The 13217-nt window shown below is 46.0% G+C and overlaps 1 protein-coding gene across 2 annotated transcripts in view; it reads left to right on the plus strand.

Annotated features, from left to right (window-relative positions):
- Positions 1 to 13217, plus strand: part of pard3ba (par-3 family cell polarity regulator beta a) — a 133825-nt gene that overhangs the window by 95223 nt on the left and 25385 nt on the right. For both annotated transcript variants that reach the window (XM_034611081.1, XM_034611090.1), the window contains exons 21-22: positions 72 to 350; positions 8228 to 8339. In XM_034611081.1, coding sequence (XP_034466972.1) covers positions 72 to 350; positions 8228 to 8339 — 391 coding nt within the window. The remainder of the gene's footprint in view (positions 1 to 71; positions 351 to 8227; positions 8340 to 13217) is intronic.

The following is a 13217-nucleotide window of genomic DNA, read 5'->3' on the forward strand; positions in this document are numbered from 1 at the left end:
GTTGTAAATCATCAATAATGTATTTGTTCCATGCTTTGTGTTTATCTGCCTCCTCCTCTCTTGTCTGACAGCTACGACCCGCGTTACTCCGGCCACCTCACCCCTGACTCGGCCTTCTTCCCCGACGTGGAAGACGATGAGACTGACCCCAACTACGCCCGCATCAGCAACTTCCGCCAGGTGCCCTCGCCTCAGCCGTTCATCAGTCGCACGCCCTCCCCCGCGGCAACAATAGCCGGGCCCAACCCGTCCCTGGCCTCGGCCGAGGAGCTGGACGGGCTCTACGCCAAGGTCAACAAGCCCCGACCGTCGCCTGCTCTGCAGAACCAGCATCGCACACAAGCTAACAGGTGAGTCAGGGAAGGGATGAGCCTGGTGGAAGAGGCTTTGATTAACTTCCGAGGACCAAACCGCTGAGTCTCTCTTAATTTTACCTCTCAAGGAGTCATACCTCTGTGTGTCTGTAAATGTGTGTATAGAATTCACATCTTTGCTCGTGCGTGGATACACAAAAGTTGTGCATGACGATGTGTACACACAAGGTCAAACGCCACGCCTTGATCAGCATTCATGGTCTGCCAAGTTGGAAAATGCATAAAACATGAATGCATGCCCTCACCGTAGTAACATTCTCACATGTGCACACACACACACACACACACACACACACACACACAGGTATGTACTCACATACATATATAAAGGTTCCAGGTGCAGCACAACACATCCCTCTGCCCTCTCTTACTGTTTGAATTTTAAGTCAGATATAGATTTGAATGCAGAATTAACCTGACTGAAATCACTCAAGACCATTTGAGGTGTTCATTGACGATTAATATGTATGAACATCCACACCGATCTTAAGGAGGACCAGGAGAGTTGCATATTTTTGTTGTGTTGATGCTGCACATTTCAAACTAGACTAGAGGGGCCCTCGGAAAACGCACATTATCGCCCTGTGTGTCCTTTTGCTGAACCTCTAGCTCAGCCACCGTCACGGTGCTGACGTACACTTGTATTTAGATGGTATGAATACCTATAGTGAATTTAGTGAATTTTCTTCTTTTCAGAGAGAGAGAAGAAAATCTAGATCTGACTCTAATGCAAATTTATCAGTTCCCACATGAAATAATTCCGGCCGCATGAAAACTTCCCTCATCTTTAACTCTTGAGAGAAATTACTATTGACTTGCAAATCAAAATTTAAAAAAAACTAAGCCCCAGACACCCAATCTAATCCAGAGGAAGAGAGGATGCAGGGGGAGGAGGGAGAGCGGTTTGGACATGGACACGGAGACAGATGGGAACGGAAAGAAGTGACAGAAGGGAGGGAGAGAGAGAGAGAGAGAGAGAGAAAAGCAGGAGAAAGAGTGCAGGGAACGACGATGCCAAAGTGGAGGAGAGATAGAGATAGAAAAACGTATTAGATTGGCTGAGTAAATTCAAGAGAGAGAAGAAGTGACAGAGGCGAGGATGCAGACAAAAGAGGAGGAGGGATAATTAGCCACAGTCTAGCAGGCTGACAGATCTGTTAGACCACTTTAGCTCTCATCCACTAGTGGTGGGTACTTCATTACCAGCCTGTTTTCTCCTTCTCCTCACTTTCTCCCTCCGTCGCCGTGTCTCCTCCACTGTCACTTGTCCATTCTCTCCCCCCCCCCCCCCCGTCGCTCCTAATGTATATTAGATCGTCTTAAGCATTAACATGATAAATGAGGAGGCTTCTTTGGCTTGTTAACTCTGACAAAAAGTAAAAGTCCAACTAGAAAGTAGAGGGCATCGCTCCGCCAAGGCCCAACAGTCTCCTTGGATTCTGCACCAGATCTGTCACGTGTGTTCGGACGTGGGTCTCAAACTGGTTTCCCACGGTATTGTCACATGGGCTCACTTTACTGGACATCTTACTGGGAGACCTAATAGAAGAATGCAGACAAATAAAACAAAAATAGAAAAGTAACATATTAGCTGATAAGATGATGAAAAACGAAAAAAGAATTGATCCTGATGTACTAACAAGTACTTGTTGTGTAGCCGTAGAGCGCCATTGTGTCGTCAGGCATTTATTTGACAGATGAGGGAAGTGAGTAGATGGACAACCAGCGACAAGTGTCCCCACGCTGTCGTCAAACCAGGGTCAACGCTGTTACATGGTCCAACACTGAAAATAGTCTCCATTAAATGCACAACGCTATTTAAGTCCTCTCTGCTCAGAGGTACGGCTCTTCCCTCTGTAGAATCTGCTTTTAAATACCGCTGCGGCCGCGTCAGACGACCTCAGGTTCGTGTCCAGGGTCACACCCATTCACCTCCCACAACCCACACTCGCACATGCTCCCCTCATTGCCGGCTCTTTCCATTCCCACTCCACCACCTGCGGCTTGGGACGAGGACGTGCACTTCTTGAGAGAAAGACACAGGCAGACACAGGCAGCAGCCCTCTCGTGCCTCCGCTTCACACAGACGTACACGCGGTCAGAAGCAGACGCCTGCACACCCTGCCCACCCACATGTAATATTTCTGCAAGGAAGCCCGGTGTAACCTAGCAACAATGCTGTGTGTGGTCCGGCGAGTTTCATACCACTGCACGAGAATTATTGGTCTGAGCTTACTTGTGTGTTTAGGTACTGTGTGTGTGTGTGTGTGTGTGTGTGTGTGTGTGTGTGTGTGTGTATTTATGTCAGCAGTCTTTGTAAAGCTGTAGCACCCAAGCTTTAATATCTGTTTCTTTCATGACACAGTTTAAATGATGCCGAGGAGGAAATGTGTTTAATATAAGAGATGGTTCTGAAATACCTTGTGTTAATTGAGCTTTATCCGAATCAATGCACGGTTCGCACGTGTTTGCATAGCTATGCCAACCGAGACACGCCGGTGCCCCTCCTCCCCCCCCTCGTCAGCGCCCTCGCCGGTGGACTCCTCGCCGCCGTCTCTCCCTAATTTACCGTCGGACATTTTCATTAGGCACCTCAATGGCAGGTGTGTGCCGTGATGGGCGTCACATTTGATTAGAGGCATGCCAGAGGCTGACCTGTGGAGAAAAAAGGTTAGCTATGCTTGTCAAATTTTATTAGCCAGGAGGCGCTCTTTTGTAGCCGGAGCAGGAAACGGGGAGGGAGGAGATGAAAGAGGAAGGAGAGAGGGCAGAAGAGAGGTAAAGACCTGTGAGAGGTGTGCTTTTAGAGAAAGGCGCCATTGTGCGGGGAACAGGAGCGAGGAGGGAAGATGAAGCTTGTAAGCCAACAACGACAAATCGGCGAACATGCCATCCGAGGTTTCTGCCACGGCTCGAGCAGTCGCACGAAGGATAGGTGCTGCTAAGTTTCCCTGACAGAGCGAACAGTCCGTCAGACCGGTGTGACTAATTGTTTAAATATATAGAAAAGAAGCAACAAGGTCTGGGGTTGGTTTTCTCCTCCGTCCATTTTACCCCCTCCATTCCGGTGCAACAGTTTCAAGTGCAAAGCAGAAACCGTATCAAGAAAATTCACACGTTTTTTTGTGTGCTGCATTCAGAAATGACATCTTCTGCATGTCTGCTTCCGTGGATGTAGTCGTTCGGCAGCATCAGAGAACAGGATGTGTTGCAGCCGGGGCTCCCGAGTGCCACCGTTTTCATTCTCATCTGACAAGTGCAAATAAACATTTTCATCGGGCGCATCGATGGCGCTTGACATTCAGCAGGTCTGGATTAGTGCGTGTGTGGGTATGTGTCAAACGATTATTTTCCCGCCTGGTTTCCCTGGTTACAGACACACACAGCAGATAGCCCAGCATACGTGACCATAACTCAAACATGATTGTTGCGTCGGGTGCAGCCAGTGTAAAAAGTCCTTCTTGAGCCCTGTCTTGTTCTCTTGAAAACAACAAGTCATATACAGGCATTTTTTGACTTTTATTATTTTATCAATTGTGTCTTTTTCAGAGCAATTAAAATGTTTCTGTTTTATATTCCGCCAGCTTCCGAGTGTTCTTTTATTCATGCCCAGCTACACAGATGAAAACCGGCTGTTACAGGAAGCCGGTGTTAGATTGTGAGTTAATCAGGTTTGATTTTTATGGTCGTCCACTTGTTGCCTAACAACAGAAAACAGATACATGATGAGTAATGGGCCTGTTGCATAAATTGGGGTTTTCTTAAAAACCTTTGACCAGCAGCGGATCCAATGTTTTGATCAGTTTAACAAAGCAGAGATTTATTCCTCCTGACAAAATCCCTTAATCCCAAATATCCAAATCACAGCATTTTTAATTTCCATGGACATGAGCTGCAAATGAAAACATTATTTAGTTATTATCTTAAAGGGACTTAACATAAATTTTACATACTAATATCAGTTTGTTGGAGAAGTGGAAACAGTTGTTGCTCTCGAAGGCCCTATAAAAATTCAAAGAAAGTAATTTTTAATTTGAAAGATGTATGCATTATATCGGGAAGCATCATGGGAAATTAGTTTTACTCATTTAAGGGATTAAAAGTCGGGATATTACACCTTTGATTGCGATGATTTCTTCCGTAAACCCCCTATTTTGCTAAATTGCCCCTTAAAAAATTTGAAAATTGATATTCAGTCCTCCTCTCATACATTTTTTATTGTATCTTCAAGTTAGATCGCCTGTAAAACCAGTACAAACCTATAAAAGACCAGTTCTAGTTCGGTGTGGCTGGAGGCTGCCCCAGCATCCTCCCCAGAAGGGTTCAGAAACAGATGGAGTATAAAGTGCTGCCTCTCTTTCAACAGGAAAAACCCTCTTTGTCTCCACTTTGGAGCTCCACTGAGTTTCTGTCCGACTCTATTCCCAGTATTACACCAGGAAACCAAACATTGACCATTCACTTTGATGTGTGCTTACCTCCAGCGTGCGGGCGGCAAAGAGAAAACCTGCCTTCCTGAGCTTTTTATCCCCCCCAGTGTATTTTGTTTAAATCAGCTAGCCACAGCGAGAAAAAGTCGCCAAACCAGCCGGCGGCGGCGCACACTTCCTAATTAGTCTGGCCTCACACGGGCTAACACCACAGGGTAGTTGCTTTTCTCACACTCTCTCTCTCTCAATCCTGTTCGCTTTCATTTGACGGTTTGGTTTTGTTCTCACTCCAGTTCTCTCCCGCTCTTTCGTTCACTCTTTTTCCAAGTTCCCGTCGCCGTCTTGATGCCGCCGCTTCGGCTTTGCTCTCGTTCTGTCTTCTGACGCGTCTTTCATTCCCCCTGCTCCCATGTCTCATCTTCTCCCTCTGCTCTTCCAGTTTTCCCCTCGCTCAGCGCGCCGTCAGATCATCCCGCGGAGTCAGATACTCTGAAATATGGATGAAATGTGATACTTGAGTGGTATCAACCTCTGTGGTTGAGCTAATATAGCAAAACACGGCTTTATTGAGTTATTGATTAGTTGTAGTTTACAGCATTTACATGTCAGGCACTCCGGGCGATGCTCCTGTGAGACCTCGCTACATCACATATTCAAACATTTCTCTAAAGGAAATCAATATAGAGAGTAATTCTCTTATATTTATTATCTTTTATCGATATATCGTTATATAACAGTCTTTTATTTGTCTCTTTTGGCTCGAGCTGTTTTCAGACGTTTTTCGGAGTTTAAAATGTCGATCAGCAGCGGATATTAGCTGCCGATGACAACGCCGGTGCCTCCGCGTCTCTGTCCAAACACGACACATCCGCACACACTTAACACGCTATGCACATGTGTGTTTATACAGTCTCACGTGTCCGTCGCACCTTCGTCTTTCACTGTTTGCTAAGTAAAGCAAGCTGCTGAATTTTCCAACTCGTAGCAAACTGCTTCTGAACAGACCTAATGCGCTCCCCCCCCCCTCCCACCACCTCGATGTTCCATCCAGAATCAACCTCTGTCTTCAGCCATTAATATGATGATATTTGGAGTTGTCAGTGATGGAGGCGGCGGCGTAATGAGATAATTACAGCGTTGTTTCATTTGGAGAGCGACGTGCACGCTCCATCAAAATGGCAGCCTTAATTATGGGCCCAGGGATTGGCTAATGGGTTTCGGTAGGAGAGGGGTGGCGTGGAAAGAAAAACAACAAAAACCTCGTCTTGGCTCTGTGCATTCATTCTCTGAGGGTCTGTTTGTTTGTGTGTGTGTGGAGAAGGGGCTTCTGGGTAATAAAAAGTATAAATAAATAATACAAGAGATTAAGTGTGACTATTTGAACAGGAAGGTCATCCGCAGAACGCAGAGATCGGTATTGATTGGCTGCGTGCGTAGAAGCAACAATTAGCACGGCCTCGTGATATCCATCTTTATAAAACACAAGCATCTGTGTTGGTGTTTCAAAGCGCCGCTGAAACTTTTTGTGGGGAAAGTTCCTTCCACGTGGCAGCGAATCAGGATCGAACGTTGCGCCCCGAGCGTCGACAGGGACTCGGCAGCGGAACGAGAGCAGCACTCTGCATATCAACGCACCCGCCAGCCACAAGTGTGTGTGTGACTCAGCCCTCCTGTCCCCACTGAGCTGGATCGAAGGCAGGCGGCATTAGGTCGGGGTACACAAACACAATGTCAGAGTGCCCCACGTACCAATACACAATCCGACGCAGAAATACACAACTCTGCGTCCAGGTTTTCTAATTAAAGGCAGGGTCACAGGAGAGACTTAAACAGGTAAGCTACGCACTTCACTAATGAACTTCCCTATCTGCTCTGTGTCTCCCACCGCTCTCTCTCCTCCGCCCTGCCTCGGTCAATATCCGCCTGGAGGTCGGAGCATTAGAATGCACGGCGCAGCGCCCGCCTGATGAAGGCTGTGTGGGTGTTTCACGTGTCGGACAAAGGCCCGCCGTGTGTGTGTGTGTGTGTGTGTGTGTGTGTGTGTGTGTGTGTGTGTGTGTGTGTGTGTGTGTGTGTGTGTGTGTGTGTGTGTGTGTGTGTGTGTGTGTGTGTGTGTGTGTGTTGTTTTTACAGATGCAGACAAAGGGTGGAAAGTTGACTTTTCCTCTGGATATGTATCTCAAACAGCCAACAAACAGCATATCAGTGTCAATATTAGATGCTTGTTTCCAGTGCAGCCGGTAAACACGGATAAACCACAGCACTGGGTCGTACTTTGGTCGCACATCCTGAAGGATTGTGCTCACTCAGGTGCACGATTTCTGTCTCCTGCCTTTTGTGTGTGTGGTCGTGTGTTACCATTCTGATGTGTGTTTATGTCTGCCCAGGTTTTTGGTCTCAGGTGTGTAGCTTATCAAGCATTTAGGTCCAGTGAGCACCAGCTCGCCTTTAAGTTTTTTCCCTGTTCTTATTTCTTTCCTCTTTCTCGGAAGTTGTTGGCAAGCAGGTTATGTTTTCTTTTTATTCGTCTGTTCATCTCTTATGTTATTAAGTGTTTTGGTCCATTATGAAACTGTGGCGGGACAATGTTGAATATGGCGTGCCACCGCAGTCTAGATAATTAATGGGAAACTGCTTTAGCCTTGGTGCAGGTGAGTGCCCTTCTCGTTTGGTATTTAGCAGGATTACGCAAAAACTAGTGGAGGGATTATCACGAAAGATGCAGTGTTGGTCAGGAAAGAGAATCCATTAAATATTGGCGCAGATCCAGATCAGGGGGAAGATCAACAACATTGTAAAATAGGGCATATTTCAACATTTCTCAGAGAATAATTCATGGATCTTGATGGAAAAAAAAACAGGCGTATTTAGTGTGCAATATGGATCTAGTGAATTTAAATGTGTTTTCATAAGTCGGGCCCTTGGCAGGGGTATGCACACCACAGAGTACCCTTCTATTTCGCTCATATATTCTTCATTTTCACCTTTTGCTGACTTTGCAAAGGTCGGATTCAGCAGGATCATCTGTCTGCAGTTGCGCCATGTGGCTTTTAAAGTGAAAAGGCACATCCATGGAAAGTTTTTATACCATTTCTGTTCAATGTTTTTTTCTTGGTTTTCTCTCTTAGCTGCAGAAAGTTCAGTTGAGGCACTGATGTCTCTGCAGAGGCAATACTTTGTTGATATTATCCGTCTGCTTATCAGTCTTCCTCCACCGTCAAGGGCTGTATCTGCGACGCCAAAGAATTCCTGTGGATTTAACACAAGATGAAGATGTGCTGAAAATTAGACTTAAAATGAACAGACAACATCTGGAACTCAAAGTCATGGAATAATCCCATAATTCAACGTTGAACCACATCAGTTCCAACCAAAATGTTTCTGTTTGGTTTTGTTTACACCTTCCTCTCTGTCTCTCCACAGTGATCCGCATTTCCAAGGGATGCGTCGGGAGTACCAGCCGAGCCGCGCCGCTCCCGTCTACGAGGAGCTGGACACCGCACGACGCCGAGCTCTGGACAACGACCCAAACCGGGTGAGTGCCCGTGGGAGTGTAGCCCGGAAATGTCCGCCAGTGTTCGGTGTCTAGTTCAAACCTCAGTGAAAAACTGGACTGTGTGTGTGTGTTTGTGTCTCCGGCGCACCGCAGCGCTCCTGTGAGACCAGCCTGTTTTCTCCGGTGTCTATTTCCAGCTCTCTTGTTAACATTTCGAGTCGCCGCGTGTCACCGAGGCGGCGCCCGCTCTCCTGCTCATTTAGTTCATGGAGAGATCTATTAGACTGGTGACATTTCCATACACACAGCTCTGTACTTCAGCCTTTCTTTCTCTCTCATCCTGCCTCCATGAGGAAACATGATAGTGTTGTCTGCCCCGAACTGGCTCTACCTGCTTTCTCCTTCTCATTTCGGAAAAGAGCAACAGCGGTCTGAAGCGACTCACTGTACTGCAGCTGCCTCTCCAAGCCAAGCTGCACCGCTAAATGTCCCTGAACCTGTATTGATCCAGCCGGAGGAATCATTTCATTTACCTCCGCACTCTCCTGAACTCAGCATACTCGCCATGGAAATCAATAGCCATTTATCAGCCATTTTAAAATGGGATTTCTTTAATAGTGAGCCCAAGGATGCAGAAAATCACATTTTGATCCGAGTCAGAATCGGCGAAAGTGGCCACAGCGATTTGCAAAGTCATTTCCTCAGAACTAGATTTATTTTTCATTAAATGACACAACTGAGCAAAGAGAGAATCCGAGGCTTCTGGGAAATATGGGATGGATTTACTGATGGCATCTCCGATACTCAATCACCTGACACAACCTGCGTCCTGCTGTGCTCGCTTCCTCGCTTATTATAGTCTCTGTTTATTGAGCAATGAAGCCCAGAGAACCAGGCTTCATTAGGCGCTCGCAGACACACACCACGGCCGCTTTCTTTGAGGCCCGAAGGGCTTCGTCACTCATTACACATCCCAGTGCAGCCTGCGTTTCTGCCTGGGTTCACTGTGACTCAGTCAGCGCCGAAAACTCTGATGCAATTAAAGTACAGAGAGTGCGAAGGACAACCTCTGATCTGATTGTTATTTTTCTCTCATGAAAAGCAGGCGGCGGTGTCCACGGCAGAAAACCCAGCGGTGGGTTCCTCCCCTGAGGAACCCGATAATGAAACACCCCACTAGCAATCATGCACACATGCATAGCGAGAATAGAAAGTGAAACAGTAAAACATCTGGGAAGTTACATGGGGTAAAAAAAAGAGAAAAGATGATAATGGAATGATGAAGCGCAACAAGTGAAATATATATGTGAAATTATATATTTAGAATTGAATGTATATATATATTTTTTTTTTTTCATCGGAGGCGAGGACAACAAGCAATCCTGCAAGCCACCCCCACTTCTTTTTCTTCTTCTATTGTTTAATGCTGTCTCAACTTCCTGCCATCGGTCTGAACGATCCAAAACATAACATTTTAACAAAATATATCATTCTAACTACTTAACATCACATATAGTTTGACTTGTGTCATGTTCAATTGCTGCTTAACTCCAGCCTCTTTTTGATGATAATAAAATTAAGCATTGTCAACTGTTAGTTAAAACATCTTGCCTTCGAAACATCAGCATTTATACGACCTCAGAGCTGCTCCCACCTTTATTTTGGCAGCTGTAAAAATCCGATGACACCGCGTTATGAGAGACTGTCGTAGGTGAATTACACTCGAGCTGTAATGTAATGTAAATACTTTTTGAAATAACACCAAAGGGCGACTGTACAAAGCTCACGCAGACACAGACACACACACAGACGCCCTGGAGAGAGTCGACCACCGAAGAATAAGCAGAGACGTGAATAGATGTTCTGACCACAGTCTGAGCGTTTCATCCTCACTTTCTGTTTATGTCGGCGAGGGTTTATGTTACCCAGAATCCTCTAGGTCTGGAGATCAGGATGAAGCACACACACACAAGACTTGCTTTACTTTTTAGGATGCCAAAATAAAAGTACCTTACACTTGAATTCGAATGTTTCCTATAAGTATTCTCAGTGTGTTAATGAAAATATTTGTATGGAATACGACTATTTTTGTTTTGATGGCTGACAAGTTGGAGTTAACATCGTCCACTTTTAATTCCCCGGCACACATTTACCTTTTTTCTCTCCCTGTACGATACGAGAGGAGCCTAAATGCAGACCACTTGAGCGTGGCGCTCGCTCGCTTCGGCCTTGTGTGATCAGCCATTTAACAGCTGCTACTACCGCCGCCACCATCGCCACGCTGCTGCCGCCGCCGATGCTCTTTTATGCCCGGCCATTTCTGTAGCCTTGAATGGTTAAAAAGGTTTTCAAAGCTCTCCACACAAGGCCAGGAGCCACCATTCTCGCTCCCCGAGTGGTGTGTGTGTGGTTGAAAGAGGAGATGAGTGTGTGTGTGGGTCTATATTTGTTCAGCTAAAGGATGCTGGGTAACACACTAACCCGAGCTGACATAAACAAAAAGCAGGGATAAAAGGCTGCGATTACGATATCTACTTATGGCTCAGTTTTATTCTTTCAGCAGCCATTTATCTGCATGATCTGGATGTGGAGGGGTGTGAGGCAAGAACCTTTTATGTGGGTGTCACTGGCTTTTTAGTGTGTGTGTGTGTGTGTGTGTGCATGCACTTAAGTCTAGTTTCTAAAAGAACCTCATGTCCCCGTCCTCATTTCTTTCCTCCACCTCTCATCTCCCTCTGTCTCTGTCCGTCTCTCCCTCTCTAATTTGACCCTTCCCCTCGTGTTCCCTGTCTGTGAATAGGTCACACTTGTAATTATGACAATCACACTGTCCCTCTCTCTCTGTCTGTTTTCTCTATATGCTAATCATAGGCTCTATGTAACGTCCTGATGGCTAATTAAGTCTTTTTATAGACTCCTTTGTTCTGTAAGGTTAAGTCTGGAATAACTTTTCACACCCGACGCCCTATTGTTGTTATATTCATCACCTTCTTAAAGTCTTTTATTATTTTACTTTCTTGTATTGTTAAAGCTCCCTAAATGCTGCGGCCTACATTTCCCATGATGCAACCAAATTATATCTTTTTAAATGCCTTTAAAATCTAAGTCCAATGGCGATGATGACATCTATTGAAAATAATTAGAGATGCTCAGATTCCAGATTTGAAAGCGCCTCCGATTCTGTGGAAATTGGCAGGTTAGGCATTTAATACCGATCCGATACCACGTCTGTAAAGTAGCCTTTATTAGTTTTACCCGGATGAAACAGCAATTTTCTTTTTCCCGTAAATCTCTTCTTCTTCTGTGCTCCAAATTCTAAAAATGCTCCGGGAACCTCTCTAAATATAATTCCTCACATAATGACATCATTCTAATTTGACAGAATACTTTGAGATAAGAGGTCTTCAGGGGTTGGTTTAGTTTTTAGTACCTGTGTTAGAAGGCTGTTGGATTGATGTGGGTCATGACCTTATTTGTCAATATTTCTCGGACCCACATGGATCTCAGGGGAAGGGCCTTGAGCGGTAGAAAAATGACACGTGTTGCCTCTTTTGATTGCGGCTGCCTCACTTGTAGCATCATACATACGTCGTCTGCAACTTTCTTCCAGCTCTACTTTGGATTGGGGCTGTGTTTTGGAAAATGGGGTCTGTTCACGCCGTGCCGATTTTCCCTCAGGCGCCTTTTAAACCAAGTGTAAAAAGACGGGTCATCTCCTCCGACTCGACATGAGACGTGATGTAACCGATTTCACAGTCTGAGTGCTCCTCGTCGGGGCTGATGTTCGTGGTTAAAATCGGTGGAGTTCCCCTCTTCAGTTTCAAACGTTTGGCCAAATAGGATGAAGCTAATTGTTTTTCCGCCCTCAGACGGATAGTTGCACAATGGCCGCAACTTGGTGGGTGAGTCGTTATACATTTTCCTTCTATTACATGTTCTTGATCACATCTTTAAAGGCTCTTTGAGGTTTTAGTGGGTTTTCTTACCCTGAAGGAAACTACTTCAATCTTTCATTAATTCCCTTGTTGCCCCTTTGCCCCCTTGTGGTTGTCCCCGTGCATCGTCTGCAGTCGCACTGACAGGAGTCACTTATTCCCTTCCGCTCTGTGATGCAGCTGAACGTCCAGGGAGCTTCACATGGGTCTGTGTTTCCTCTGGTCCAGATTGCATGTCATGAAATGTTTATCATAATGCAAGTCGGCTGTATGTGCACTACGGCTGCATAACACGGTCAGTGGAAAGAGATGTCGCCGCAGTCGAGTGGAGGCTTGTTTGCTCTCTTGGTGTCGGAGGAACACACACACACACACACACAGACACACACACACACACACAAACTCATGCATCTTATCTTCAACTCATTACCCTGTGAATCGTAAACAACGCTGGCAGCACATGTGACACCCAAATGAACACAGGAGTCACAGAGAACCACACGCGCGACTACACACTCCGCAGTCATTACGAAACACACACACACACACAGAGAGACACTCGTAAGTCCAGATACGACTTGTCATCCGTCGCACAGCTGTTTTTTTGTATTTCTCTCTAATGCCGTGCACGCGGACATCCATCACCTTGATGATATTTTAATGTCACATCCTCGGGCTGTCTCAATCTCTCCCCCCCCTCCCTCCCTCCCTCGCTCTCTCACTTTTTCTCTCCCCTCCCACACGTCGGCCATCACTTCATAAATAAACCCCCACATCATTAAGTAAACACGCACCAGCCTGTCACGGTGATAGATGGCCTACACACACACACACACACAGGCACCGGGGATCTTTGTAGGGTTCTTCATGCCCACAGGCAAAAGCCCCGGTGTTTTGTAGTTGTTTTCGCCCACAGTCCTAATGAATGTGAGCGTATTCGTCTGTGAACTAGTTATCATCAGCAGCACTTTTTCTAAAGACG

Source organism: Hippoglossus hippoglossus, chromosome 2 (assembly GCF_009819705.1).
Source record: "Hippoglossus hippoglossus isolate fHipHip1 chromosome 2, fHipHip1.pri, whole genome shotgun sequence".
Lineage (NCBI taxonomy): Eukaryota > Metazoa > Chordata > Actinopteri > Pleuronectiformes > Pleuronectidae > Hippoglossus > Hippoglossus hippoglossus.